The sequence below is a fragment of the Salvia hispanica genome, chromosome 1, assembly GCF_023119035.1.
Source record: "Salvia hispanica cultivar TCC Black 2014 chromosome 1, UniMelb_Shisp_WGS_1.0, whole genome shotgun sequence".
NCBI lineage: Eukaryota > Viridiplantae > Streptophyta > Magnoliopsida > Lamiales > Lamiaceae > Salvia > Salvia hispanica.
The window spans coordinates 30,385,767-30,413,611 of NC_062965.1; the positions used below are offsets into that span (position 1 = coordinate 30,385,767).

Consider the following 27,845-nt stretch of genomic DNA (forward strand, 5'->3'; position numbering starts at 1 on the left):
TAATGATTAAATAAACATAAATTTAAAGGTTGCACCTTTATCCTCAGACATTATTAACAGAGGCGGACACAGTAACCGCTAGGGAGGGGCTTAAGCCCTTCCCCAAAAAAAAAATTTCATTCATCCTAGTGGTAAAGTTTTTGAAATTTTAAAAAAAAATAGTCTCTAGCCCTTATTGAAGGCTAAATCGAGTGAGATTAATGTTAACAAGGGGCTGAAGCCGCTCAATTGAATTTGAAATCAAAAGTTGCAGACATGAATTGCGAGATAAATGGCTGTTACAGCGGTTTGGAGAAGAAGATGTATTATATGTATATTTGAAAGTTAATTCTAAATAATACTAGTAATTATTTAAAACCTTGAACGTAGCGTATTGACCATTGATTTCATCATATGATGATGTATAAAATACTATTGATATACTATTCTTTAATTATTGTAGTTTATAAAACGGCTTTAATATTATAAATTCCAATTTTTACTCTTTCTATTTTATTTTCCTTGAATTTCTATACATATAATTAGTATATATTTTATGAAGTAAGATAGAGGGATAGAAAATATAATAGAATTAATGTTAGTGGATTGTGAGGTTCATTTTCTAAAATAGAGAGTTTTATTTTTAGGTTCTTTTTTTAAGAAATAGAGGAGGTACTTAGTTTTATGGAGTAGTATATAATCGTGATTGAGACAAATTAGTGGAATGTGGAGTCCACTTATCAAAAAAAGAGAGTAAATGAGACAATTATTTGCAGACATACGAGAAAAGGAAAAAGAGACAATTATTCACGGTCAAAGGAAGTATATAGTTCAGCCCCTACCACAATTTTTTTCTGCGTCCGCTACTAATTATTAACCTCTCTACCACTTATCAACTCACACCCGTAACTTAACATTACATTATTGTTTTACTGTTATGTTACTATTTGAAAATGTGAATATTATTGCATTATTAAATTTTGAATCCTACATTATTCAATGGAGTGCGACTTGTAATGAAACGTAGACTGACTAATATTTTGAATCTAATTTAAAATTTCAGGGTTGCACTAATCCCAAAAGCAGCCGTAATTAAATGAAATTGAGTCCGGTAATGCAATCCCCATTTTACCACCACCATAAACTCAAAATACTCACATCTACTGAGGCCAATTTCGTAATTTAGTAATTTCACCGTTAATGAAATTCAAACTCCCGCTTGATTTGCATGGCGGATGTTCAAACTTTCAAATCCCTCTCAAATTCACAAACCCTTCTCATTCATCCCCGCCATTCCCAACACCCCTTCTTAACGGTCTCTCCGCCCACACCCTCACACAGATTTACCTTCTACTGGGTGTGGTTCATTGTCCAATCGTCTGTATCTTCATCTCTCTCGCTGAATTGCGCAGCTATAGTTGAAGATTTAAATGGACTCGGTTAGTAAACATTCCGGAGGAGGAATGAAGGAATCTGGATCTAAAGATGTACCATACTGCCGTAAACAGAAATCCCTCGGCCTTCTATGTTCCAAGTATGTGTTTGAATGCATGCCTGTGGGTGGAATTTCCCGATGAGTGAAATCTTCTGTTTCTCCCCCAATTTTGTATCTAACACTGTGTCTACCTTGTAATTGCAGTTTTTTGAGCTTGTACGATCACGATGGGGTCGAGTCAATTGGGCTCGACGATGCCGCAGCAAAATTAGGTATTTAATTTTGTTTTGGGGGTGTCAGCTTTTTTCCCCTTTCGAAATTCAATTTTTCCATTAAATGTTTGGATGATTTTTGCTTGTAGGGGTGGAGAGGAGGCGGATCTATGACATAGTGAATGTTTTGGAGAGCGTTGGCGTAAGAGCTTCTCAATTTTGGCTCATTTTTCATCTACGGAATTAATTTGAGAATTGGATTGACTGCGCTAAATTCCATTTTTAGCTGATTCAAATTTTGTGGTTTATAGATTCTTACGAGGAAGGCGAAAAATCGATATACTTGGAAAGGATATGGGGCTATCCCAAAGGCTTTGGAAAATCTAAAGGTATTTTTTGATGTTTCTGAATTCTGTAGCGTAATTGTTTCAATTTCAGTGTCATTGTCACTAATTGCCGTTTTTGGATCTTCAATAAATTTACAGAGAGAAGGTTTAAGAGATATTGTGCCTGGAGCTGATACGAGTTGCTCTGAGAAAGTACGTCTTCTTCGATTTTCATTTTGTATTTCCATTCTAATCGTTGTTAAAAGATTGAATTGAATTTCATGTGATTTAACCTGTTTCTAAACAAGTTTTCTTTATGTTTTTCTCCTCAGATTTCAGACGATGAAGAAGATGAAATGTGCTCAGATATGAACAACTTAAGTCAAAATGATAAATCGGATTCAAGTTCAATTTTTAAACGTGAGTTTCTATTCCAATCTGGTTTGGGCTTCAATTAACTTCTAACCCTTTTATCCAATCAGAAATGTCTGTAATTGAAGATTGACCTATATCTTTCACCATATCTAGGTGATGGTAGGAAGGAAAAGTCTCTTGGGCTACTTACACAGAATTTTATTAAGCTGTTCCTTTGCACTGATGTGAGTATACCTCTGTTTGTAGCTTTTTATATCATGAATATAATTAAGGTCTCGTGAGCTTCATGATTTATGAATATTGATTTTCTTCGTTTAGATGGATATGATTTCACTTGATGAAGCTGCAAAGCTTTTGCTTGGTGACGGAAAGCACACTTCGATGACTACCAGAAGTAACTTACCCAACCTTGGTTTCACTTACTTCACCTGGCTATATTGTTAGAATGCAAGTTACAATTACACTTTTGTTAACACTGTTTGTGCAACTCTGCAGCGAAAGTCAGAAGACTGTATGACATTGCCAATGTGCTGTCCTCCATGAAATTTATTGTGAAGGTAAATTTTCTTATGGGTTGCTATTATGATTATGTTATATGATTTTTGATCATGTTTAACGCGGAATAACTTCTTGTGGATGAAATTGTCAGACTCATCACCCTGAGACAAGGAAACCAGCTTTCAGATGGCTGGGGCTGACTGGAAAACCAGATAACACAACTGCTGATTCCATGATTCAGAGTGATTCTAAGAAGAGGATATTTGGAACTGATCTCACTAATGCTACTACAAAGAGGCTCAGGATGGATGAAGATAGATTCAAAATCTTAAAGGCACATAATCAAGTTCAAGTTAAACATGAGAAACAAAATGAGAACGAGAGGATAACTGTTGGAAAGAGTTACCAGTTTGGCCCCTTTGCACCTGCAAATGTGCCTGAGGTTGGAGAGTCTCATGATGGAAAAGGGAATGAGGCTGTTGACTGGGAAAGTCTAGCCTCTTCTTACAGACCTCAGTATCACAATCAAGGTACTTACAGCTGCTCATTTAAAAAAAACATGATTCACTTCAGTCATTTTCTGAATATGGCCTATACATGGAAGTTTTATATCAAAGTTGTCTACTGATATTCTTGTTTACTCGCTAATGGGAAACTTTTTCTTGATGATTTTCTCAGCTCTGAAAGACCTTTTCTCACACTTTGTTGACGCATGGAAATCATGGTACTCTGAGGTTTCTGAGAAAGGTCCTATAAAACTCATGTCCTAAACCCTATTTGGTCCGTTCGTGTCTCAGAATTTGGAGTTGATTGAAGAAACGCCGAGTTTGAAGTTGATAGTAGAAACATTGAGGTGCACTTGTAGACTAGGAGCAGATAGCTTAATGGTGAATGCACACTCCAAGTGCACTAAATTACACAACTCACATCATTCCATCAGTTGTAACGTTTCCTTTTTTTCATCTATCCCTTTTCCCTTTTTTTTTCTTTGGCTTCAAATTGCCTAATCTCTCACATATGATTAGAATAGGGTGCACATTGGCAATAATGATCCGTTTTTCCTTTTAGATTGATGAAAGAAGGTTGTTTATTCAAGTTTCTTGCTTACGTTTGTAAATTTTGTTATCGTATACAGGTTCAGATTTATGAAGCCATATTTTAGTTATGTTCTCTTTGGACGCATTACTTTGATATGGCAATAAATAAAATCGATCTTTAGACGTGAAGTTTAAACAAATGCAGTGTATAAACGAGTTATATTTTCTTAGGTGTCTTTGATTTTGATTATATTCGGCTGAAAGTAAATTAAATAATGTGTTCTATGTAAAACTATATTTTAATATAAAAATATAAAACAAAATCATGTAGAAGACATTTTAAGGTAGTTGCTGGAGTAGTTTATTTTTAGGTGGTTTTCCCTAGTTTGGGATGATCGGAAGGGATCACCTCATGCATTGTATATAACATTACATAATACATCATTAAAAAATTGACTAGTGTATCTTATTTTATTGAAAGAAAAGCTATTTCCAATATAACCTCTCCACTTAAGTAAAGAAATTAAACTACACTAAATATCAAAAACGTATTTATTGAAATCAATTTAAGTTGATTATGCTCAATTTTAATAAAAAAAATTAATTTCAATCAAATATTATCTTGATATTGTGTTTTTTCTAGAACTCAAATATGATTGTTTGATACAAGCATATTATATGCAGAAGCTATGTTTATAATAAATAAATTATGAACCTTTAAAATTTTGTATATTAAATAGAGTATAGTACTATTTTGGTCCTTTACATATGGCCGATTTATAATTTTGGTCCAGAACATTCACTTTTCAAAAAGTAAGTCCGAAACAAATGAAAAACGATATCGTTTGCATCCTTTTTTGACGGCACCGTCAATTCTCGACGGTCAACCGTCAATTAGCGAAAATTTGACCGGATTAGACTTAATCTGAGATTATTAGTTGGTTAATATTATGTTAATTATTTTGCTATAATTCAATTTTTTAAATATTTTGAATATGAATAATCAATTTTCATTTTTCACTAAAGAACTCCGATTCCGACCAAACGTCAATCTCTTTCTTTTCTTTCTTCTATCTCGTCACTCTCTAAGAAGAACCCTAGTTTCGATTCCGACCAAGAAGCCCGATTCCGACCGATTCCAACCGATTATTGTTGGTTGCCATGAGTTGGAAGTCGTTGTACCCAAACCACCGTTACACCGAAAGTCTCTCCGACATGAAAAAATCTTATGCGAGGAAGAGGAAGAAGGCTGAAACGAGCGATTCACGTCCGCCTGACACCGAACAAGGACCGTCGGCTGCGTTGGGATTTGTGGGTTCTAACCCTAGCTCTGACGCGGATGTCCATTCTTCTCTGAAAATGAACCTTACTTCTTCAGTGGGTGACCGTCGAGCTTCCCTAGAAAGGGATCCAAATTTTGAGAGGACGAAGAAGACCTGATATCCCCGTCATTGTGGGTTTTGATGGTTTTTGGGTGTTGATGGTGTTAAGGTTGATACATTGCCTTATGACAATATTTTTTTGTGGATGTAACATGTAACTGTGGTTGTTTTTTAGCATGTATCAGGTGTAAATGGCTTATGACATTACCTTATGACATTATCAGGTGTAAATGGCTTAATTCGTGATCTGTTGTTTGATGCAGTACCTTATGCCTATGTCTTTTTGATCGGCTAAATGTTTAGGACCAATATGAAGTAAAAAATGAATATGAAGGACCACTTTGTATTGTATTTTGTTGTCCATTTATTGGTTCAATTTGATGTCAATTTATTGGCATAGTCGATGAAGAAACAATCACATAGAGGAAGCAATCCCATAACGTATGAAACCAACATCACTCACAAAATTTTGTAATTGTAACTCTACAATTGGTGTGCGTAAATGTTCATGACCAAATGGAACTAAAAAAATTATAAGAAGGACTACTTTGACTTATACTTTAGGATTTTCCAATTAGGGCTTTCTGGCGATTTTTCTAAGAACATCATGAATGAATCACTGCAAAATTCAAATACGAACAACACTACAACAAATTCAAATTACTTATCTACTTCAAAATTCAAATAGGATTCACAAACACTACATCGAATTACTTTAATATACACATAAGTGTTGCAACAACAACAAAATAAAGAACAACAAAGCTCAAAACATTCATTAATTTCTGGATTTTTTTCGTAATTTCGGTCAAAATCAAAGTCAACTCCTCAAAATCGGCACCACCCACCGAGGATGACGAAGAAGAGGCCCGATTTGGCTCGTAATTTCGACATCACGATTTGGCTCGCACCACTTGAAGAAATGCATTCCTTCGCCTCACATGTGAAGTAAAGCTTCCCCCTCGACGGTTTGCCTTGTCCGATGACAATACGGAGCGCCGCCATCTTCTTACAATAGTAGCAAGCATAGCTAAATCGGAAGTCTCCGAAGTCACGGTAGCAGTCGCGGTCGACGGAGACGGAGTTCCGGCTACACGTCGAACGGCCCATGTTCGAAGGTGTTTGTGGAGGAAGAAGAAGAAGAAGAATGAGATGGAGAAAAAGAATTAGGGTTCTTGGGGAGGAAGAAGAAGAATGAGCGGAGAAAAAGGGGGGGGAAATTTGATTGAAATGAGAGTTAGGATTTTGTGTTTAATATTAGACTATTTAAAAATGTAAAGCCAAAAATTTTAAAAAATATATTGAATTAGCTATAGGAATTAAATTCTGCTAATCAGGTCAAATTTTCGCTAATTGACGGTTGACCATCGAGAATTGACGGTGCCGTCAAAAAAGGATGCAAATGATATCGTTTTTCATTTGTTTCGAACTTACTTTTTGAAAAGTGAATGTTCTGGACCAAAATCATAAATCGGCCATATGTAAAGGACCAAAAGAGGATTATACTCTATTAAATATATTCTTACTTTTTAGTACTACTGCTATTTTCTTTCTTGTTACTTGAAGTTTTTTCAATATTTTTTTCTTTTTATGATATTTTGATTTTTATATTCCTGCTATGAATTTGTAATTATTTCATGATACAAAAATTACTGATATATAGACTAATGTTGCTAATACTAATTAATTGCGATGTTTTTTTTTGGTATAAAATACATAAAAATTAATAGACATACATATTTATTATTGATATAGCAGCTAACAAAATTATGAGAAGATAACTTTTGAAAACAAACAAGATTAGTTATTAAAATATGTTGAGAATTAGTGAAACTAAAAGATGTGTAGATACGAAGTGCAAGAAAAATTATTTGAAATAACTTTTCTTTCTATAAAATGTGATCCAACATTATATTTTTATTTTTTTTTTTTGAAACTAAGCATAATTAATTGAAATTGATTTGAATATATACGTTTTTATATTTAGTGTAGTTTAATTTCTTTATTTAAGTGGAGAGGTTATATTGGAAATAGCTTTTCTTTCCATAAAATAAGATACACTTGTCAATATATTAATGGTGTATTATGTAATATAGTATACAATGCATGAAGTGATCCCTTTTGATCTAGATTTTATAAAAATGACCTAAGACTAATTAATAATGACTTTCCGTGTTTTTTGTTTAATTATTGACTATTATATCAACTAAACTTAGGGCTGTGATTTAGGTTGCAATTCTATATTAAGATCATTTTTGTTTTAATCATTTTCCAACCAACATAAATCACAATTACATACTCGAAAGTCATTAAGTTACTCGCATACTACAAAGTACAAAACCATCTCGAACTTGAAAACAAATCATCTAATTATACAAGTTTATCTGTTCACAAATAGTTTTTAAGATAACATTTTCACTCGTACACATACATTCACGAGCAAAGTTCATTTGTGATAACAAAGAAGTAAAATGATACTATTATAAATAATTGTATGTAGTAATAATAAAAGCCAAGTTTGTATCATAAGAAGCAGAAAAGAATAAAAAACATATACTCCATAAAGAAGTGGAGTACTATGATTTCACAACGAGGATGATATAGTTGCAAGTGCTAGTCATGGAGACAATCTCTCGATTTTCCATGCCCCCTTCCCATCAGGAGTATATCGCAACCTATCAAATGAGGTGACACAAAACGAAGTCGTGTGAGATTTGCAGTGACAAAAAGAGAGAACCAAAATCAATCTAGTAGTCACAGTGAAAGTGTTATGAAATTACCTATCGTGCAGGCGGGACGGTTGTCCTTGCCAGAACTCGAAAACCTCTGGTTTGAGTCTATATCCTCCCCAATATTTGGGTTTCGGGATCAGGCTTCTGCACGAGACAGAGAATCGTGCAGTTGGCAAACAATGATCTATTTATTTTTGTAAAGGGCGATACAATGATAATCACATCCAGTGATTCAGTGTATCACTGGTCTTTGGATAATACATGAAATAACTAACATATACGTCTGATTTTTCTTATCTAACTGCAACACTAATTCCATTATACAGGCTATGGACAACATTGCTCAACTGATAATTGAGCTACCACTTGCAACGTATACAAACTATAAATGTTCATGTATAATGAAGCCAGAGATAAACTGATCAGTGAAGTGAAACTCCAATAAATTTATACTATGACGCATCTCATCACTTTAATTTAAAAACTAATGAAATGTTTTAAATTCCAAAGATAAATGGTTAAATATCTTAGCTGTCAGCAAGGGGGCTTTACATAGTTAGATCATGAATAAAACACTGGAAAACTAACCACAAACACTCTATGTAGGTTAGCTATTTCAGTAGTTTGAGTGCGAGCAACTAACCCGTCAGAGTACTTAGCCTCCAGCTCTGCCTGTTGTTGGTAAAGAAACTGCCTACCAGGGATTACAGTGCTCTAGGAAACAAGAAACAGATGTTGATAAGTTTTCACCAGCAGAGAAGAAGACACGCAAGGAATATCAGAGAGCAGAACACCCCCCACCCCCAAATAAAGAAACCCCAAAAAAGAAAGAAACATAGAAACCTGTTTGCTGACAATTGCTCCAATCTGGCTTCCCCTAGGACGACTGTGGAAGTACTGCTCGGATTCTTCATCAGAAACCTTTTGCACTGGTCCCTCAATCCTTACCTAAAGCCAAGGAAGACAATGAAATTTTACTTGGAGAGATTGAAAACATGCATCATTTTGCCAGAGTTCTTGGCTTATATTTTAAGACTGATACTAAAGATTATAATAGTAACTTTAAAAACAAGAAACAATGTAGTAGATAATAAGTTGTCTAGCTTCCAGGTTCATCCTAGCCTAGGAGTGCACTGTTCATCAAAAGGAAATCGTTCTTTGAGAAGAAAATGTCCCTGTTCAAATAAACATCCTTTACGAGATCGGTTGCCAATCCATGAGTCGGAAACTTGGTAAAACCACCATTCTTGTATCTTCTCAGGCTAAAGTTCCAAAGCCATAATACGAAATGAAGCTATCTTTTTATTTCAAGAAAATGGAGACAGAGGTTCCACATGCATCTATGGCTTCATAACTTGTGAGCTGTGAACATAATTCGATGAAGAATAGAACGTACCTGGCGATTTAGGGCACCCCAATAAAACAGTAGAGCAGCTTGAGGGTTTTCTGATATTTGCTGAGCTTTTTGACTTTCATAGTTTGTGTACCTGTCAAAAGATGACGAGGTTTAAGACTTCAGCCATGATCAATAGATTCTGATCGGGCTTTACACCCCTGCATCAGTGTATACTAGCATAATTTACCAGACGAAACCATCTTTGTCAAATCCTTTCAGCAGTACCATTCTTGACGTGCTGCAGCAAAGTAATAGGGAAATAATATCACGATTGAGTTCACAATATGCATATTAAAGTCTTAGAAACAATCATTTCATGTAACCTATTTAAAATACGACCCTCCTACTTGTTCAATCCAGCACTAGCAGAGATACCTCAAGCATATTGACTAGATACCTGCTTCCATAATTTTGACTATCATGCTTCAGAGGCATTGAGAACAGCCTCACTAACAGAATAAAAGGAAAAGATCTCAAGACCAAAAGAACTTGCATCACATAGAAAAATCTCAAGCTTGGATATGCTGTAGTGTAAAAGAACCACTACAAAACTCCCATTCTTTTAGAGAAGGTGATATACGAAGTATTTAGCATGCATGATCTTTCTTATTCTTTGGCAAACATCTTTGCTAGTAGCTATCCAGTTAAATAAGACTCCCTCCGTCTCACTCAAGATGTCCACATTCTCGAGTGACATGGGATTTTATGAAGGTGAAGTAAAAAGAGAGAAAAATGTAGTTGGATATTTTAATGAGGAGAAATGAGATATAGATTTATTTCCAAATATAGAAAGTGACATCTTGAGTGAGACAAACTAAAAAAGAAAGATGGACATCTTGAGTGGGACAGAGTCACAGAAAGAGTAGTACTACAAATATATAATGTACATGGAAGTCTCAATACATATAAAAGTTGAAGTAAAATTGGTAGAAAAAGAAAAAAACCTGCCATAGTACCTAAACAGAATAATAGTACAATAACACAAACAATAGTAGCTGCCACAGCAGCATTGCTGAACAATTAAACAAGGTACTAAGGTAGACATTAATCTTACGGTTTCCCATCCTTCCCTGCCGTGCAAATGGCCATAGCATTTGGTTCCTTCAAGGCAGCTGCCATGGCATCATCAAACCATTTCTGGAACTACAACATCATAAAATGACATAGATGAAACGTTCTTACAGGAAATTTCAGGCAAAATCATAAAAGTACACACAACTCAACATAAACCTAGCCACTAGACTAGAATTACATACACAGTCATAGCAAATAATTTCAGAGTTTTAGAGTTGATTATATAAAGACCAGAACCTAAATATGAAATCACTCTGTTGGTGGCGAAGAAATACCTGAGTAAATGGATCAGCTTCAGCTTGGTCCTCTAATAATTCAGGAGAAACATAATTCTCTCTGAGAGCTGATATGTCAACTCGTGGAGGCATACCGATCCGGACACACATAGAAGTTCCGGGATATTCTGGAAGGCTTAGCTTGAATTTTTCAGCAATGGCAGGGGGAACAAATCTGCCTCCAAGGAAATGGTGAGGACCAGAGAATTTTTTGGCACATAACTTAGGAGCAGTTAAAGAAACCTATACACAATTTGCAGCATTTAACCTCCTGTCAAGATCAAGAAGAGAAGAGAACAAGTTCGTAATGTCTGCAGAAGAAAGGTAAATTTCAGAATTATGATACTTACCAGCAAGTTCGGTCTAATGCCTTTGCCACTCAGGTCACCTTCTTCAACATGCCATCCAGATGGAATATCAACTGAGACTAGGACAGGTGATTTCTGATTCTTCTCATTTGGGTCTCCTAAAGCTACCAACCTTTGTATAATATCATCAAAAGGAGGCCTCGGGCTGCCTACAGATTTGACAATAGTTCTTTTAAAATGATATCAGAAACATGTTTTGCTCAAGTTTGACTAACAAAATTTGGAAGTAATGAAGTGTACCCTGGAATGAAAACCCAAATACTGCATCCAGAACAATGTCAAAGCTTGTTGATAAGTCCACCGGTAGGTCTTCAACTGACAGGAAAGGAATGGACAGTGACTCCAACTACAAAATATCAAGCATTAGCATTACTGCAAGATCCTGTTATGTAATTTCTGTTCTAGTACTATGAGATATGCTCTATACCTGTGTAACCAGACCATTGTACAGAGCCTTAGCAGTACGCTTTGGATAACAAACATATGGTTTATATCCAAAGTGATGCAAATGACGAGCAGCTACAAGACCATCGCCACCATTATTCCCCGGGCCACATATAGCAAGCACACGGTTATGTTCAGCTGGTTTATAGACCTGATAAAAGTATTATTTAATTCTTTTAACTAGACCACAAGGCAAAATAGAATTAGCAAAGAGTGCCAAAACTATACATATCGATTATTCATATCAAGCCCTTTTCGCTATTCCATGCAATTAAACAATTATAGAAGAACTTTTCAACTCAATAACATAAAACTTGCAGAGAAACAAAAATCAAATTCGACATTAATCACAGACTGGCACATGAACCAACTCACCTCAGCTATCGACGTGGCCACACTCAAACCAGCCAATTCCTGCATTCAGAAATGTATAGTTTCCTTAACAATTCCAATCGAAAAGCAAAGCTGAAAAAAAGTGAAGTCAGTAAAGAAACTGACCATCAGCTGATCAACGCTGAAGCCAAGCGGCCCCATGAGAATCTCATCAATTTCCGCAGCTTCTCGCTGGTTCAAGTAGGATACGGATTCCGGGCCGCGAGCAATATTCACCAATGCCATGGATTTAACTCCAGTAATCGACCTCGAACAATATTCCCGCGGATTCGAACTCCAAAAACCCTGAATCCAGAACCGAAATACAACCGCCAATCAGCTCACTCTGTACTATGCCAGCTGAAAATTAGAGTAGCTGCAGTAACCATACATATACCGTGTGTGTGATTGAGCGTAAAATGAACGATGAGCTATACATGCTTACCTGGCTTACAGATGTGTGAGAAATAAAATTAGAGCTGAGAATTTGGTGAGGGCGATTAAAATTGGGAGAAATTGGGATATTCAAGAGCGATGATTTGGTGAGGAGGCATCTCATGATCTTGGCTGACCGCAGCAATGGCTGCCACATTTTTATTTTGATAAATTAAATAAACACCCAAATTCCTTTTTAGTGATTGGGTAAGAGTATCTTATTAGTTATAATAGTGTACACTTTCTACTACTATCTCGATATTTCACATTTAATTAAATGTTGATTATTGTTACGCCTGCTTTTATTTCTGTTTGTTTATCATATGAGAGTATTTTGCGTGTAGATTTATAGCATTTGTTAGAACGCAGATTCACCTCGAAATGCATGAATTCTATAAGGGAATATTAGCTTATTTGATTAACATTTATGTCGTTTATAGTGTCATTTCAAAATCATTATATCTTAATTTAATTTATTCTTGTAGTCCAAGCGAGCATTAGTAGGCTTCGTATATGGCTGTAAAATAAGGGGGAAGATCCCCTGCTGCGTTTCAACCACAGCAGGCTTAATTTAATTTTTTCTTGTAGTCCAAACAATAGTCCAAGCGAGCATTAGTAGGCTTCGTATATGGCTGTAAAATAAGGGGGAAGATCCCCTGCTGCGTTAAAAAACACAGCAGGGGCTGCTGTGGTTGAAACGGTAGGGGAGTACAAATGAAACGCAGCATAGGAAGATGAGAAAGAATTGGTGGGACCGATGACGTACTCTTTCTAATTATTTTGTTCACTTATCCATTTCTTTATTTCATTAAAAATGTAGTCAACCAATTTAACTTTATTTTATTGAGTAGCTACTAAATTTTATTGGAGATTTTTTTTAGTATTTTGTTTTATGAATTACGACCAATGCTTCTTTTACAGAATTATTTTGTTTCAGTAGGCTTGGTATTATATATTTTAAATTATATCTTATTACTATTTTTTTAATAATTCTGTAAAAGTGACATTGGTCGTAATTCATAAAACAAAATACTATAAAAAATCAACAATAAAATTTTAATAGCTATTCAATAAAATAAAGTTAAATTGGCTAACTGCATTTTTAATGAAATAAAGAAGTGGATAAGTGAACAAAAGAATTAGAAAGAGTACGTCTTCGGTCCCACCAATTCTCTCTCATCTCCCTATGTTGCATTTCATTTGTACTCCCCTGACGTTTCAACCCCTGCTGTGTTTTTTAACAGAGCAGGGAATCCTCGACATTCTATAATTAAAAAGGTTACTCTTAATAACAGTGAGATACTAAAAATGAAATAAGCTAAATAAGATTTATTTACAACTTAATCGTATGGGTGGAAGCCCAATGGCGGAACCAGAAATATAAACAAGCCGGTGCTGAAATATTAATATTAATAATATTAAAATAATTTAAAAATGATAATAGTATTTTACTTAGTACTAATATTTAATTTTACATATAACCCTTTTACAAAAGTTTAAGAGAACAATATTTTCTCAAGTGAAAACATACGCCAAAATTCTAGGACAATTTGATTAACAAAATATTATAATCATTCAAAATAAAATTACAAAGATTATAAATGTATGAAAATATTACAAATTTTTATGAAACCATATCCCTAAACTCTTGCTCTCTCATTAGCAATTAATATAAAACATTAAGAAAAGTAAACAAATCAAAAATAAAGAGAACACAATCTAGTAAGAAGTAATACACATAATAGATATATGAATTGATGGTATGAGGAATTAAATTCATACACCACACATAATTTATACATGAACTAGAATTTGCAAATTGCTAGTATAATTTTGTAGGCGAATTAATGGAAAAAAGAAATAAATATATGACTAATAAAACTAATAGCTTACGATACAACGACTTCTTTAGAAATAATTATAATTGAAAATAAATGAGTTATTATCCGTCAAAAAGAGAAATAGGCCCTAGACGAATATTTGATCAAGAATTAAATACTGAGTAAATACTTAATAGCTAGGCTACTACGGAGTGAATACTATTGGGCCAATTAATTCAATTTTACCAATTCAAGCCAAACATCAAAACCTAAGTCTCAATTCCATCGTCTTCCTTCAGCACTCCACCGAGTTTCTGCAACTAGGCGGCGACCGGCCAAGCCCCTGCTTGAGCGGGGGCTTGTCCTACGCTGGTTCCACCACTGGGTGGAAGTGAGATGATCAGATGAATAAGCACAAGATACAATGTAATTTAAGTATTATGACAACAGACTAAGGTACACTTTCAAGGGCCGTGCATTTAAGAAAGACAATCGAACAAGAAATAAGATTAGACGTGATCTTTATTTACAACAAATATGAGAATCGAGCGATCCAAAATAATTGTAGAACATTTAAAATATAGGTATGACAAATTAATCAATTTCATCGTCATATATACTCTTATATATTGTGTCCAATGAATATGAGCATTAAAAATAGATACTAGTACTTTTTTATTACTCCATAACTTTGAAGACAATTAATTGTTCGACCAAAACCTATGTAATCCTCAAGTGTGCTCTAATCACCAAACTACAACAACTCACTCGCCTTCGGCGAACTGTACATAGAAATTATGCAGTAAAATCTAAAGTTACGAGTTTAAGAAGAAAACTGGAACCAAACACCGAATTAAATTTATTGCAACTCCGAATCAAATGAAAATTTTAGGTGCAGACAAGTCGGGATGTTACACGTACATGGATGCTCAAAATTCACAAGAATTATAAGCATCTTCCTTATTCTTACACAATAAACAACACAGAAATTACAATCGCTGGCTGGAGATTCTCATGGCTTTGTTGGAGGCTTGTACCAACCCCACGAATCATCAGACACATACTCTGTGACTTGCTTCACGTTCAAGTAGTTGTCGAGCCCCCTGAGAAAGAAGGAATCATGGTCGAGTAAGCATGGCTGAAACCAACGTGTTTTGGTGGAGTGAAACAGTCATACTACAAAAGAAGAGGTCAATCTCTCAAACTTACCATTCTCCTAGTTCGCGCCCAAAACCACTGCGCTTCTTGCCTCCCCAAGGAGCTTGTGAAAAGCAGGGCTGCGAGCAGTTGACCCACACAATGCCTGCTTGAAAGGCCTGCAAGAACGAAAAGGGAACATTCATTCTAAGTTCATAACTTCATATACAGCTATAATATAAGATGCGCGTTGATTTTTTACTAGTTAGATGCCAAACAATCTCACCTTTGTTAACCGTTCACACCTTTCGTGGTCTTGTGATAATACAGCAGCCCCCAGACCATAGCTGTGAAATTCCATTCAAATAAGAGAATTGGAATTGTATTATGCAATCACATGTATATTATGAGATGGAAGTTTACTGACTGTGTGTCATTTGCCAGTTCAATGGCTTCTTCTTCGCTTGAGAATGTTTTAACACACAGAACTGGTCCGAAAACTTCCTCTCTCCATATTTGCATGGAGGTTTTTACATCTGTTATTATGGTGGGTTCGACATAGAAGCCTTTCTTCAGATGCTGCAAGTACAGTGGTGAAGCTAGGAAATAATGCTGTAAAGCAAAAAAGGCTGCAGGAGGGGATGTTTTACCTGTGGTCGCACACCCCCACATAAGATGGTCGCACCTTCATCCTTGGCTGTTGATATGAACCTCAATACCTTTTCGTACTGTCACATTATCATCATCATGTAATGAGTTATACCACTTTCTGTCACTCTAGACGTTCATGCATTTGAGAAGACAGACCAGAAATGTTGAATAGTACAAAAAAGGAAAGTGCACCATTGTATGCTCAACCATTTGTCTATGACAAAAGGAAACAGCTGTGTTTTCTATAATATGACCCCATTGATTTGGATAGTTATTTTCTATAAAATGGTCTGCGAGAGTGAGGTTCCTGTATTGCAAATTGCACTCTAAGGATTAAGATAAGAAAGTGGATGAAGCAAATTCAAGAGGACTGACCAAAATTCTTAACAGTTTTGATCTAGAATCCAGTTGATAGAGTAGTCGTAACAAGATATGTAAGACTTCAGGCATAATTCAATGTCTTCGTTATGAGTAATAAGTGGTAAAAAAGCAGACATCTCACCTGTCCGCTACTAACTATAGGGCCAAGTCTGCAGCCTTCTTCTAATGGATCTGAAATCTTAATGTTCTTGCACCATTTTACCAGTTTTTCCAAGAATGCTTCTGCAATGCTTTCCTGATACAATTTTATAAGATCAAAACGTTACTAATGCTTAAAGAATACAGTGAAAACAACAAAGAATAACCACTTTATTTATAAAACAAGCTTCTTTGGTTGCGTTTCAACATATTTAATTATCAATGGTATTCAGTTTTTCTATATGCACGATTAACTGCTAAGAGCCTATGATTCTCTTTACTTACATGGACTATGAGTCGAGAAGTAGCGCTGCATATTTGACCATTTGTCCAAAAGCAACCGAAGAGAGCCCATTCAGCAGCTGTATGCATAATAGACATAAATGAAGACAATGAGAAAGATTGTTGCAAATATAATTTTATCATGAAAATATGTCATCAGATTTTGTGTAACCCTACCACAGTTTCTTCTTTTACCCCTCTCATTCTCAAGCAGCAATTAGTCATTCAATTACTCAACTATTTAAAGTTTAAGCTGAACCAAAGGAAGAAAACAGGCATTTCCTTTGAAATATGAATGCACCAGACGACATGACTTGTTACTTGAAAGGCCTATACCTTTGTCAAGATCAACATCTTCAAAGACGACTATTGGACTTTTTCCACCAAGTTCAAGCGTAACTGGCTGCAGTAACCAATATTATAAGTTAAACACTAGCAAACTTGAGTTGATTAAAACACTAGCATAGTTGAAGCGATTGTAATCAGGTATCATGGTATAACATACTTTTACAAGTGATGCAGCAGCAGTCATAATTTTGCTTCCTGTAGCACTACTCCCTGTAAATGCTATCTGTTGATTCACCATGGAGGGAGGATGGTCATTGCAATGCAAAACATCCAACTCAAAAGAAAAACAAGAATCTGAAAAGCAGAATGGAAGGTCACAACTGACCTTGTCTACATCAGGATGTGAAACCAAAGGAGCACCAGCTTCGGGACCATAGCCTGTCAAAATGTTGAGAACACCAGATGGAAGACCCACATCTCGACACACTTCAGCCAACTCCAAACATGTGCTGAAGTTACCAAGTAGGGGAAAAAAAAACATCATATAAATATAAAAAACAGTAGCTGAAGGAATGAGTATTGAAAAAAAAAACTTACATGGATGCTAATTCTGATGGTTTAAGTATTGCTGTACAGCCAGCTGCCAGAGCAGGGGCAACTTTCCATGTTGCCATTAACATAGGGTAATTCCTATAAATGAGAAAAGACCAATTTAGGACAACCACTACTGATATCCAAGTTACAATAGAGAATAATTCGTAATAATAATTCAACAGCAAGTATCAAATAATTCAGTTTCTATTACACAACAGTATCTCTGCAACGAAAAATAACTGTCCTTTAAGAGAAGGAAAATATCTACCAACAAAAACTAATTGTAGCTTTCAGAAATTTCTCTTGGGTGAAAAAAACGATGGAGGTGCAAATAAAATGAAGTCCCAGACAAGGTATATATGAACTCATTGAAAGATCCTTAATTGCAAAATGTAGAAGAGCTATAGACAAGGTAACACTATGAAATAGTCAGTCATCTTCTGTTTTCACTCTCAATAAGGTGAAGCATTCATATACAGAGTGCCAGGGAATTATACTAGAGCAGGAGGTTCTGTTGATCAAGATTCAGAAGCTGAACAATTCTGGTAATCAAATATTATGATGTTGGTATAGGAGACGCAAGTGATTTGCAATATACAATTTCGACAGAATAATTTTAGGTCTAATTTCTGCTCCTTATGCCAGTGTAGCTAGACTCCAATTTGCACAGCATCATATTGATAGTGAACTTCTACCATAGCACTGTGGATAAGACCCGGTAACATTCATTAAGTCTTTAGGAACTACAATAGGAAGGATTACATTATAATTCCTTTGTAACCAAGTAGCAGATTGCTTCTCCACATGCTACACAGTCTACTATGCTATCGGATGGTTCATTGGTTCTAACTTCTAAATGACAAGAAAAGCTCCTTGAACTACTTCTATTATATCTTAGGGGATGAGGTCTAACTGTCTTACTTCAATTCTTGAGTATCATCCAGTCGATTAAGGGGGGGAATGAAAAAGCACTCAGATTGCCTCCAAGAAACAAAGTTCCTTGTCTGATTCCAAATTTTCAAGATTGATACATGATTCAACAAACCAAGCAATATCACCTACCACGGCGTAATCAACCCAACTACCCCAAGGGGCTCTTTCAAAACATAACACTTGAACGTATCCATGGGAACAGAAACAGGAGTCTTTTTCTTTGAATCAAATGCTTCAGCCAGATCAGCAAAATATTCAAAACATCCAGCAACATCATCCTGGATAAGACAGAAGCAACTAGCAAGTAAGTGTACTGTATGACACAGGGGCCACGCAAATGTATCTGTGGGTATGAAAAACATACTATATCCCAAGCTGCTTCTTCCAATGGCTTCCCACAATCAATGGCTTCAAGTTTTGCCAGATATGATTTCTTCTCTGTTATCTATACACGGAATTCGGAAAGGATAAGTATACGTTCCCAAAAGATTTAGTCACTATATAGTTAAATGAGCATGTATTTCACGTGTTACAACACTATAACAGACTGAACAAGTAATATACTCCAATAGGACTATAGCAAGAACCTCCTCACTCAAGCACGCCAACATTCGCTCCAAGGATCAGGCAAAATCTGAGTCACCAAGTAAAGTATAGCATGCCACAAAAGAACTTATATACCTTAGCAGCAATGGCTCGTAAATACTTGGCGCGGTGCGCCCCAGTCGCGTTGGCCCAATCTTTGCCCCCATTCCGCACAAGTGCTCTGCGAGCAGCCTCAACAGCAATTTCAACATCTTCAGCAGTAGCTGCTGGAATATCCCCTGAAACACAAACAATTTAAAGCTAAAATCAAATTGCAAAAGTAAGAAATCAATCCACATCAAGCACTGACTCAATTCGTTTCAAGCACTGACTCAATTACATAATTACTACAACAAGTTGATCACCACGAAATAAACATATATCATGAAAAAAAGAGGCACTACAAACATAAATTAAATCCGAGATTCGGAAGCTGACCGATATTCTCCTCAGTGGAGGGGTTGATGATGGGGATGCGATTCTTGTGGACGGGCTCTCTCCATTCTCCGTCGATGAACAGTTGCCGACTTGGTATAGGGATTGCCATTATTACTCTGCTTTGTGAGCTCTCACTGTGTGTAGTGTGTGATTTCTTTAATTGAAGTTTGATTATGAGGTGTGGCTTTAAACAGCTTATTGTTAATTTGTTGTTAAATAAACAAAGACGCTTTGATTTCGACTTTCGAGGTTTGAAAAAATAAGCTAATCCATCTATGTTTCTGTGCATTCAAAAAGTTGTTGATAAAGTAATTTTTTTTGTTAGAGTGAACTACAAAAATAGTTCTGGATCTCCAGACAACCCTGGACTAAGCGTTTATCTAAAAAATGGTCATTTTTCACTGTTTCGTGACGAAAATATCCTTTTATGGGGTTTTGGAGGGTTTGGGCAATTTGATCTTTTTACATTTTAAATCTGATATTATTTCAGTTATGTACTAAATCTGATATTATTTCAAAATTATCATTCTTCTTCCCTTTTGTCATCCTTCACTTTGTTTCATTATTTCAATATTAGATTTAATTTTATAAAATTAAATTCTAAATTTTAATTTTTAAATATCAATAATTTTTTTAATTATTAAAATTACTATTAAATAACAAATTAATAGTTTTAATCAATATTTGATAGTGTCTAATATTTAATCAATATTTGATAGTGTCTAATATTTAATCAATAAGGTACAACGACACCTTAGATTTAATCAATATTTAATAATTTTAATCATAAATAGATCATATGACACGATTTATTCCGAAATAAATATGCATCTAATGTATAGGAGAATTTGACTAAAAATATTATGAAGTTGACTAAATCGTGTTATATGATCTATTTATAATTAAAACTATTAAATATTGATTAAAACTATGGCGTCGTCGTACCTTATTGATTAAATATTAGACACTATCAAATATTGATTAAAACTATTAATTTGTTATTTAATAGTAATTTTAATAATTAATTTTTTTTATTGATATAAAAATAGAATTCTAAAATTTAATTTTATAAAATTAAACCTAATATTGAAATAAAGAAACAAAGTGAAGGATGCCAAAAGAGAAAAAGAATGATAATTTTGAAATAATATCAGATTTAGTACATAACTGAAATAATATCAGATTTAAAATGTAAAAAGATCAAATTGTCCAAACCCCCCAAAATCCCTCAAAAGGGTATCTTCGTCACGAAACAGTGAAAAAAGACCATTTTTGAGATAAATGCTTAGTCCAGGGTTGTTTGGGGATATTTTTAAAGTCCAGGATTGTCTGAGAATATTTATAAAATCCAGGGTTCATCGGCGAGATAAACACATAATCCAATAACTATTTTTTTAGTTCACTCTTTTAATTAAAATTCCCAATTGTTACCAATTATTCATCTTTCCCTATTGAGAGATCAATTATTCTTCTTTTAACAAAAACTGATTATATATATGGGATTAATAACAAAAAAGAGAATATACAACTTCCAACCCAAGTTATAATGAATGAAAATGAAGTATAACAAATATTGAAGTGTTACAAAAAAGAGAATATACAACTTCCAACCCAAGTTATAATGAATGAAAATGAAGTATAACAAATATTGAAGTGTTACGATACAAATAGTCAAAAAGGCCCAAAAATCAAATTAATTTGTTTGTCGTACATATGTGTAGGAAATTTGTTAATTGAAATGCTTAAAAATTAATGGTAGCTTTGAATAGAAATCTTGGCTTGAGCACCGCCTTGAATGTAGACGAAACTGCATTCAGAGCCAGGATTCAACACCTTGAGCCATTGAGGGAATTGATACATGTTTTTCTCTTTTGTCGGAATGAGACCCCACAACGATCCCGTCAGATTTTCAAAGTAGAGCTTCATCTCTGAAATTGGCTTATTGGAAACATTCTTCATTACAACCTTGTGCCGGTAATACGTTTCCTTCCCCACAGTCCATGTTTTTGTGATTGAGTGAAGAAACTCTATGGGGGTGTCTGCAAGAACCATACTTTATTGTCAATTTATTATTATAGGAGTATGTGTGTGAATGTGAATGTGAATGTGGAAATGGGGATTATGTTTCAGTTCTTCACCTGATTTGGGTGTGGAGGCTGGTGTAGATGTGGGTGATGATCCTGTAAAATCAAAGGGGCGAAATTATGATTTATGATGGAAAGCATATCATTTGTATGTAAAAAGTCCCAAATGAGAAATTGTTGTTTTTTCTATGTTCATATGTGCTTTTGTGTGTGTTTAATTCAAGAAAGCAGAAATCTCTCAGACCTTGTGGCTTGTGGTAAGGAGTGGAAGGTTTCGGTGTTTCTTTCTTATATGAATCTGCGAAAACAAGGCGAATTTGGTTGAGCAAATTCCATTGAAACCACATGAAACAAATGTCTCTAGAAAGATTTAGAGACGGGGAGTCGATTTACCTGCAGACTTTCCAGGAAGGCTGTGGAGTTTGCAGAATAGGCCTACAAGAGGGGCTGCTCCTGACAATGTTGGCTCAGTCTGCTCATAATTAGATCTATCATCGATGAACTCATCGTTGGCATTTGGACCGCCGACAAGGGCTCCATATATGATGTTAGGATTGGCCTCCAAGCGTTTGTACCACTTCTCAAATCCATCAACGCATCCCACTGCAGAACGGAGAAGGGAGATGGGAGCAATAGATGCACCTCTGTGATGAACATGGACCGGATAGTTGTCACCACAGCCGACTACATAGCTCAAGTTCTTGGGATTCTTGCCAAGAATGTAATCAGCCTGCCCCATAGATTGGTCTCAGTAGCAAATTCTACAGGAAACAGGAAGAAGAAGATGATAAGATATATACTTGTGATTTGGCAAACACTAGGAGATCTTGAGGCTGGAGTTGGGCTTCTGGGCATTTCACAACGCCTTTCGCCTTTGCAAGATATTCGGAGTAGACAGCAATAGCGAATGCAGCAGAGGCAGAATACTGTAGATTGTTCCATTGATGTAGATAGAGCAGTCCACCTAAAGAGAACCATAACAACATTGTTCAAAAATGGATGTTTCCTGCAAGAATATGGTCGAAAATGATGAAATCGAGATGCTGATGCTACTCACCAGGAGTCATTGGGACGTTGTAGCCGTCGTTCTTCTGCATGCAGGCACATGTGAAGTAATCAGCCTTGGCTTGATATTGCTGCAGTGTGGAAGTGTATGCTCCTCCACCTCCATCCATCAATACCTACACACATTTCAGACCACAAGGTAACCGTTTTACGACTAATTTTACCTTATAAGTAGGATATAATGAGCCCTTTTGTAAGAATTTGTGGGGTATTACCTTTGACAGAACAATCTGAACTCCAGCATACTTGTTGTCCCAAGAGAACTCCTTCACAGCCCATCCAGTTCCACCCAATGACTCACAGTTTTCGACGACATATTTCAGATAATACTCGTCATTTGTAGCGCGATACAGCCACGTTGCAGCCCACAGCAGCTCATCCTAGGATGCAAAAGTGCCAGAGTCAGTTCAAGAAACACAACATTTTTTGAAGAAAAAATAATCTTGGAGATGGATTCAAACACATACTGAATAACCAGTTGATGTATAGAACTGCTTTGCACATGGAACAGAATCATGGTAAAAGCCTCTGAATCTGTCTGCAAATGAGAAAAGCTGCTTAGCATGCACTAGCAGAAGGTCAGAGTAGGCGGAATCATAAGGCTTGAAGGCAAGGCAGGCAGCGGCCAGGGCAGCAGCGGTTTCTCCCGCGAGGTCCGACCCGGGATGCTCGGGATCCAGCTTGTACGCCGTCCTTGGGCTTGTCATATCCTCTGCACGCTCCCAGCAGTAATGGTCCGACACTCCGTCTCCGACCTGCCATTGTCAGAACCGGAAAGAAGTAGTTGTAAAGTTGTCACACATGCGGTCTAGTCGGTGGAGTGACGAGCTTATGATCATAAAATAGTGTAGGATTGTGTACCTGTCCCCAAAGAACATTAGGCTGAGGATGAGCTTTTATGAAGTAATCTGTGCCCCATTTGATGGCTTCCAAAGTGGGTCCCATTTGATTGGACTTCACCAACTCTGTCTTGAAATCAACGGCGCTCCACGACAGCATCGTCGAAGCGAACGCCATGGGCAGCCCGAACTTTACATGATCTCCCCCATCGTAATATCCTCCAACCAAGTTCACCTGTTAATGTAGAGAAAACGTGTTTTATGTTTATGCGCTTACTCGTATTTTCGCACCCAAAAGAAGATTAGATTGTGTGAAGTCTAAGGTACGAACCCCTTGGCCATGACCGTCGCCAAGGCCTGAGTCACCGCGCCATTTTACATGCTGGTTCGCAGGTAGTTTACCCGACCGTTGTGCCTCGAAGAACAACAAAGTCTTGCTGAGGGCGTCACCGTAGTCGAATGCAGAGATGATGGTTGGGTGGAGGGAAAGTAAGGCAGCGAGCAAGGGCAGTATGTAACGTGATCGTGATGATGACTCTCTCATCATCTTGTTTTGTATTGAGCAAGCTAATGAGATGATCAATTCTATGTACGATATATATGAATCATCTCTCTCTATATAGTTTGAATATTATTAGTCATTTATTTTGTAATTAGATACGAAACATAATGAACTATTTGATTCATGATATGAGCAGAGAGTCATGGTAGCATCCACGTTCTTTGACATAAGAGAAAGAAATGTATTTTGAATAAAAGATTGAGCTCTTCACGTTGTTTTGAATTTTATTCTTGTTATATTTATTTAGTTTGCAATTGCAATGGTTCATAGAATTGGTACAAGTGCAAGAATTAGGAGCTCTAATGTATCGTGCATTCTTGTAAATAATTATTCTTTTCTTTACCTAGCCTTTTTTTTCTACTTTCTAATTCGGGTATCATTGAGTTTAATATGAACAAAATGGAAAGATTTGGATTGACCATTTATGTTTGAGAACTAAGAAGCACAAAAATCTCCAGAGAGTTTTTTTATTGTTCCGTTCCGAACTCAAAACTAATTTCAATTAAATTCAAAATTTAAGAATATTATATTCTGAGTCCTCAATTATATGAGTATTTATTCTAATTTTTTCCACAAATAAATAATTGTGTTTTCACAATATAACAAAATGCTGATTGATTAATGGTTTGGCTTTCGCGGAATCATAGTATTTTTTTTTATTCCGGAATAGGAAGGAATAATGTCTGCCTCTACAAAATAAAATGTACCTGAACAAGACAATGGGTATATATGTTTGTACGTTTTTTTTTTAATAAAATTATAGTACTACTAGATTTAACTGAGATCGGCTTTAAATTGTAGTACTAGTACTTATTCTAAAACATAAAAAAAAAAGTTTATATTTACTTTCCGGATAAAATTTCCAATTTAAAATTATCAATGGAATTAATGAAAATTAAAGTTTCAACAAGTACATAATAACTTGATTAGGGAAAAGTAAAAAATCCGTTCAAAAAACTGTCACATTTGTATATGGGCTATGGTAATTAGGGCTGGGGAAAAATATCGAAAAAATGATATATCGCTCGTATCGTATTGAAAAATATCGAAAAATTATCGAATTTTCGATATATCGTAATTTTCGATACGATACAATACCGTATCGTAAGTTTTCGATACGATAACGATATGAATTTCCTTATATCGCGATATATCGTTTTATATCGAAAATACGATATATATCGAAATTTTCGATATATATCGATATTTAACGATATATCGAATTTCGATACGATATATCGAAATATCAATACGATAACGATATGAAATTTTTTTATATCGAAAGTTCGATATATCAAAATTTGATATATCGAAACTTTCGATACGATAACGATATGAAATTCTTTCATATCGATATTTTCGATACGATACACGATACAACGTTTTCGATACGATATATCGTATCGACCCACCCCTAATGGTAATGATACTACTACAAGTTTTAATATGGTAGTGTATGAGTGGAATATGAGTATCACTTTAAATATGCGGTGTATAGTGTGAATTGTGTGAACTCTAATGCATAATACTTCTTTCGTATTCAAAAAATAGAAACATTTAAAACGACACGAGTTTTAATGTATAATTGGTAAAGTAAGTGAGAAGAATTGGTAAAGGAAGAGAGAAGAATATAAAAAATGAATAAAGTAATAGAGAAGAAGAGAAAAAGTAATTAAAGTAGAGTTAATAAATTGTGGGGTCCATGTCCTAATATAGAAAGATTTTAAAATTTCTATTTTTAAGGAACGGTCCATAAAATAAAAATAGTTATTATTTTTAAAAAACGAAGAGAGTATTATAAATAGAAAATAACATTTTTCTTGTGAACGAATCAGCAACAAGAAAATTGTGTCAAACTTTTCGTGAACAGAGGAAATTTAATGGATGAGTAAAGTTATTAGTAGTTTAGTACCCTTATTTTGTTACTTAATGGTGATTTTTCATAGGGAGTGTCTATTAGAGCATCCACAATAAGAATAGGTCAGTCATAGGCCAACCATTCTCTTTCTCTGCCACGTCATCAGCACTAAAAATCCACCTGACACATCAACATTTTACTCAAATAGGCTAGCCTTAGGTCAGTCATAGGCCAGCCGCAATAAAAATAATTAAAAAACACCTACATTTACGGAATTAAACACAAAATACGAAATTAAATTTACGACACATATACGGGAAAAATTCGTTAATTTTATTTAAATAAAAAAAAAGTACATTAACTAAAAATCAAAAAAATTACATAATAAAAAAAAATCCAGGCTTCCACACACGAGCCACCGCCCCACTCTACTCCTCATTAATTTATTAAAAAAATACATTAAAAAATGTTAGTATGCCTTGAATCCGTTATAGTTTGCCGACGCTATGACATGTTTCTGTTTTAGGTCTTAATTTTGTATTGGGCCTAGCTCGTCTTCTGTATGCCCATTTTAAAATTACATAATTAAAAAAATTTATAAAAAAAATACATTAAAAATGCAATAAAAAAATGCATAAAAAAATACATTAAAAAAATGCATAAAAAAAATTTAAAAATAGCGTTGGCCGATCGCTGGCCGATCGGCTCGCCACAATGGCGGCCAGCGTCCTCAAATCGGCTAGCCCATGCCGATTTTTTTGCTGATTCGCGGCTGGCCGTTTCCAATAGTTCGGCTAGCCGACCGGCTAGCGACGCGAATCGGCTAGCCGCTATTGGAGATGCTCTTATCTCTCGCCCCATCACATCGCGAGTTTAACATTCACTTTCGGAGTAAAATATATAAATAACAATCTGCTACAAAATATGATACTATTAAGGTGCCTGCAAATTAACAAAATGATGGAGTAGTTATTTGAATTGCCAATGGATATCCCATGTCTTGGCCTTGGTATTACTCGATCTTGAACAAGTGCACAAAGTAACTCAGCATTGGAAGCATCAATAAAATGTAAGCCCATTTAATTATTGAAAAAATTGACAGTAATTAATGGGCCGACCTTAATGCATAAACAACCTTGAATCTGATTGCTCTATCTTTTTTCACTTTACTTTGACTTACAGAAGCAGGACCATCCTATTTTCATTTATTTCATTTTCTTGTTTTATTGTTATATTTCTTGGATAGGAAGAATCCAATCAAAAATCACTAGAAGTTTGAATAGGCCTATCCCAAATTGATCAAGTACCCTACCATATTCACTCATAAAGGCAAACCAGAAAATGCACATGAGCTTGATGTAAGATTAATAAATTTGTTTGTAGATTAATGAAGATTGCTTGTATTAGTAATTATGGGGAATGGAAACTAGTGATTTATGGAAATCATAACTATATGTAGCTAGGATAAGATGCATTAGGCCTACTTTCGGTGAGGATTGTTACTAGGTCAATCCCAATGTTTAAACCCATTCCATAACACCTACCTACAACGCATTCAATTTTCACCTAAATCAATTAGCCTTTTTTAGTAATCTTTCAAATAATTTTTTCTATAATCAATGCACATGAATTATTTAAAGACAAAGAATTCGATCAGGAGCAAGTTTCTAATTAAGAGGACTATGAAGAACAATGTGTTTGATCTAATTATGATATTATGAATTAGACATGTACCCACCAACTAAATTTGAGTTCAAAATATATGGAGTATCTTAAAATAACATGCTATTATCAACATGTTTCCTAGAATTTTTTTCTTTCAATTATTGGTTGAGTAAAACTAATGAATG

At 35.2% G+C, this 27,845-nt stretch overlaps 4 protein-coding genes and 1 long non-coding RNA gene across 5 annotated transcripts; 2 read left to right on the forward strand and 3 right to left on the reverse strand.

Annotated features, from left to right (window-relative positions):
- Nucleotides 1-1,273: 1,273 nt before the first annotated feature.
- LOC125202126 (E2F transcription factor-like E2FE) lies at nucleotides 1,274-3,920 on the forward strand. Its single transcript, XM_048100469.1, has 11 exons — nucleotides 1,274-1,513; nucleotides 1,619-1,686; nucleotides 1,776-1,828; nucleotides 1,938-2,015; nucleotides 2,112-2,165; nucleotides 2,285-2,372; nucleotides 2,481-2,551; nucleotides 2,646-2,721; nucleotides 2,823-2,884; nucleotides 2,977-3,355; nucleotides 3,504-3,920. Exons 1-11 carry the CDS (start codon nucleotides 1,410-1,412, stop codon nucleotides 3,593-3,595), a joined length of 1,125 nt encoding a protein of 374 aa, XP_047956426.1. The 5' UTR covers nucleotides 1,274-1,409; the 3' UTR covers nucleotides 3,596-3,920.
- A 3,675-nt stretch (nucleotides 3,921-7,595) lies between these two features.
- On the reverse strand, nucleotides 7,596-12,502 carry LOC125192964 (pyridoxine/pyridoxamine 5'-phosphate oxidase 1, chloroplastic-like). Its single transcript, XM_048090685.1, has 14 exons — nucleotides 12,351-12,502; nucleotides 12,032-12,211; nucleotides 11,909-11,947; nucleotides 11,517-11,684; nucleotides 11,330-11,435; nucleotides 11,072-11,238; nucleotides 10,722-10,964; nucleotides 10,427-10,515; nucleotides 9,560-9,610; nucleotides 9,373-9,463; nucleotides 8,820-8,924; nucleotides 8,620-8,690; nucleotides 8,025-8,120; nucleotides 7,596-7,919 (listed from the first exon to the last, which is right to left on the reverse strand). Exons 1-14 carry the CDS (start codon nucleotides 12,495-12,497, stop codon nucleotides 7,862-7,864), a joined length of 1,611 nt encoding a protein of 536 aa, XP_047946642.1. The 5' UTR covers nucleotides 12,498-12,502; the 3' UTR covers nucleotides 7,596-7,861.
- Nucleotides 12,503-14,996: 2,494 nt separating this feature from the next.
- LOC125202149 (betaine aldehyde dehydrogenase, chloroplastic-like) lies at nucleotides 14,997-19,775 on the reverse strand. The gene is made up of 15 exons (XM_048100501.1): nucleotides 19,588-19,775; nucleotides 19,246-19,388; nucleotides 18,929-19,009; nucleotides 18,694-18,842; nucleotides 17,635-17,727; nucleotides 17,423-17,546; nucleotides 17,255-17,320; nucleotides 17,086-17,152; nucleotides 16,753-16,829; nucleotides 16,451-16,564; nucleotides 15,948-16,025; nucleotides 15,725-15,876; nucleotides 15,584-15,644; nucleotides 15,370-15,476; nucleotides 14,997-15,263 (listed from the first exon to the last, which is right to left on the reverse strand). The coding sequence occupies exons 1-15, from the start codon at nucleotides 19,694-19,696 to the stop codon at nucleotides 15,173-15,175; spliced, it is 1,512 nt and encodes a 503-aa protein (XP_047956458.1). The 5' UTR covers nucleotides 19,697-19,775; the 3' UTR covers nucleotides 14,997-15,172.
- Nucleotides 19,776-21,128: 1,353 nt separating this feature from the next.
- Nucleotides 21,129-24,122, reverse strand: LOC125202602 (endoglucanase 5-like). Its single transcript, XM_048101038.1, has 10 exons — nucleotides 23,907-24,122; nucleotides 23,598-23,810; nucleotides 23,204-23,491; nucleotides 22,952-23,116; nucleotides 22,729-22,852; nucleotides 22,472-22,635; nucleotides 22,065-22,401; nucleotides 21,916-21,969; nucleotides 21,726-21,767; nucleotides 21,129-21,626 (listed from the first exon to the last, which is right to left on the reverse strand). The coding sequence occupies exons 1-10, from the start codon at nucleotides 24,120-24,122 to the stop codon at nucleotides 21,337-21,339; spliced, it is 1,893 nt and encodes a 630-aa protein (XP_047956995.1). The 3' UTR covers nucleotides 21,129-21,336.
- On the forward strand, nucleotides 22,737-24,302 carry LOC125202603. The gene is made up of 2 exons (XR_007173133.1): nucleotides 22,737-22,875; nucleotides 22,961-24,302. It is a non-coding gene; the product is annotated as an uncharacterized LOC125202603 (long non-coding RNA).
- Nucleotides 24,303-27,845: the final 3,543 nt, after the last annotated feature.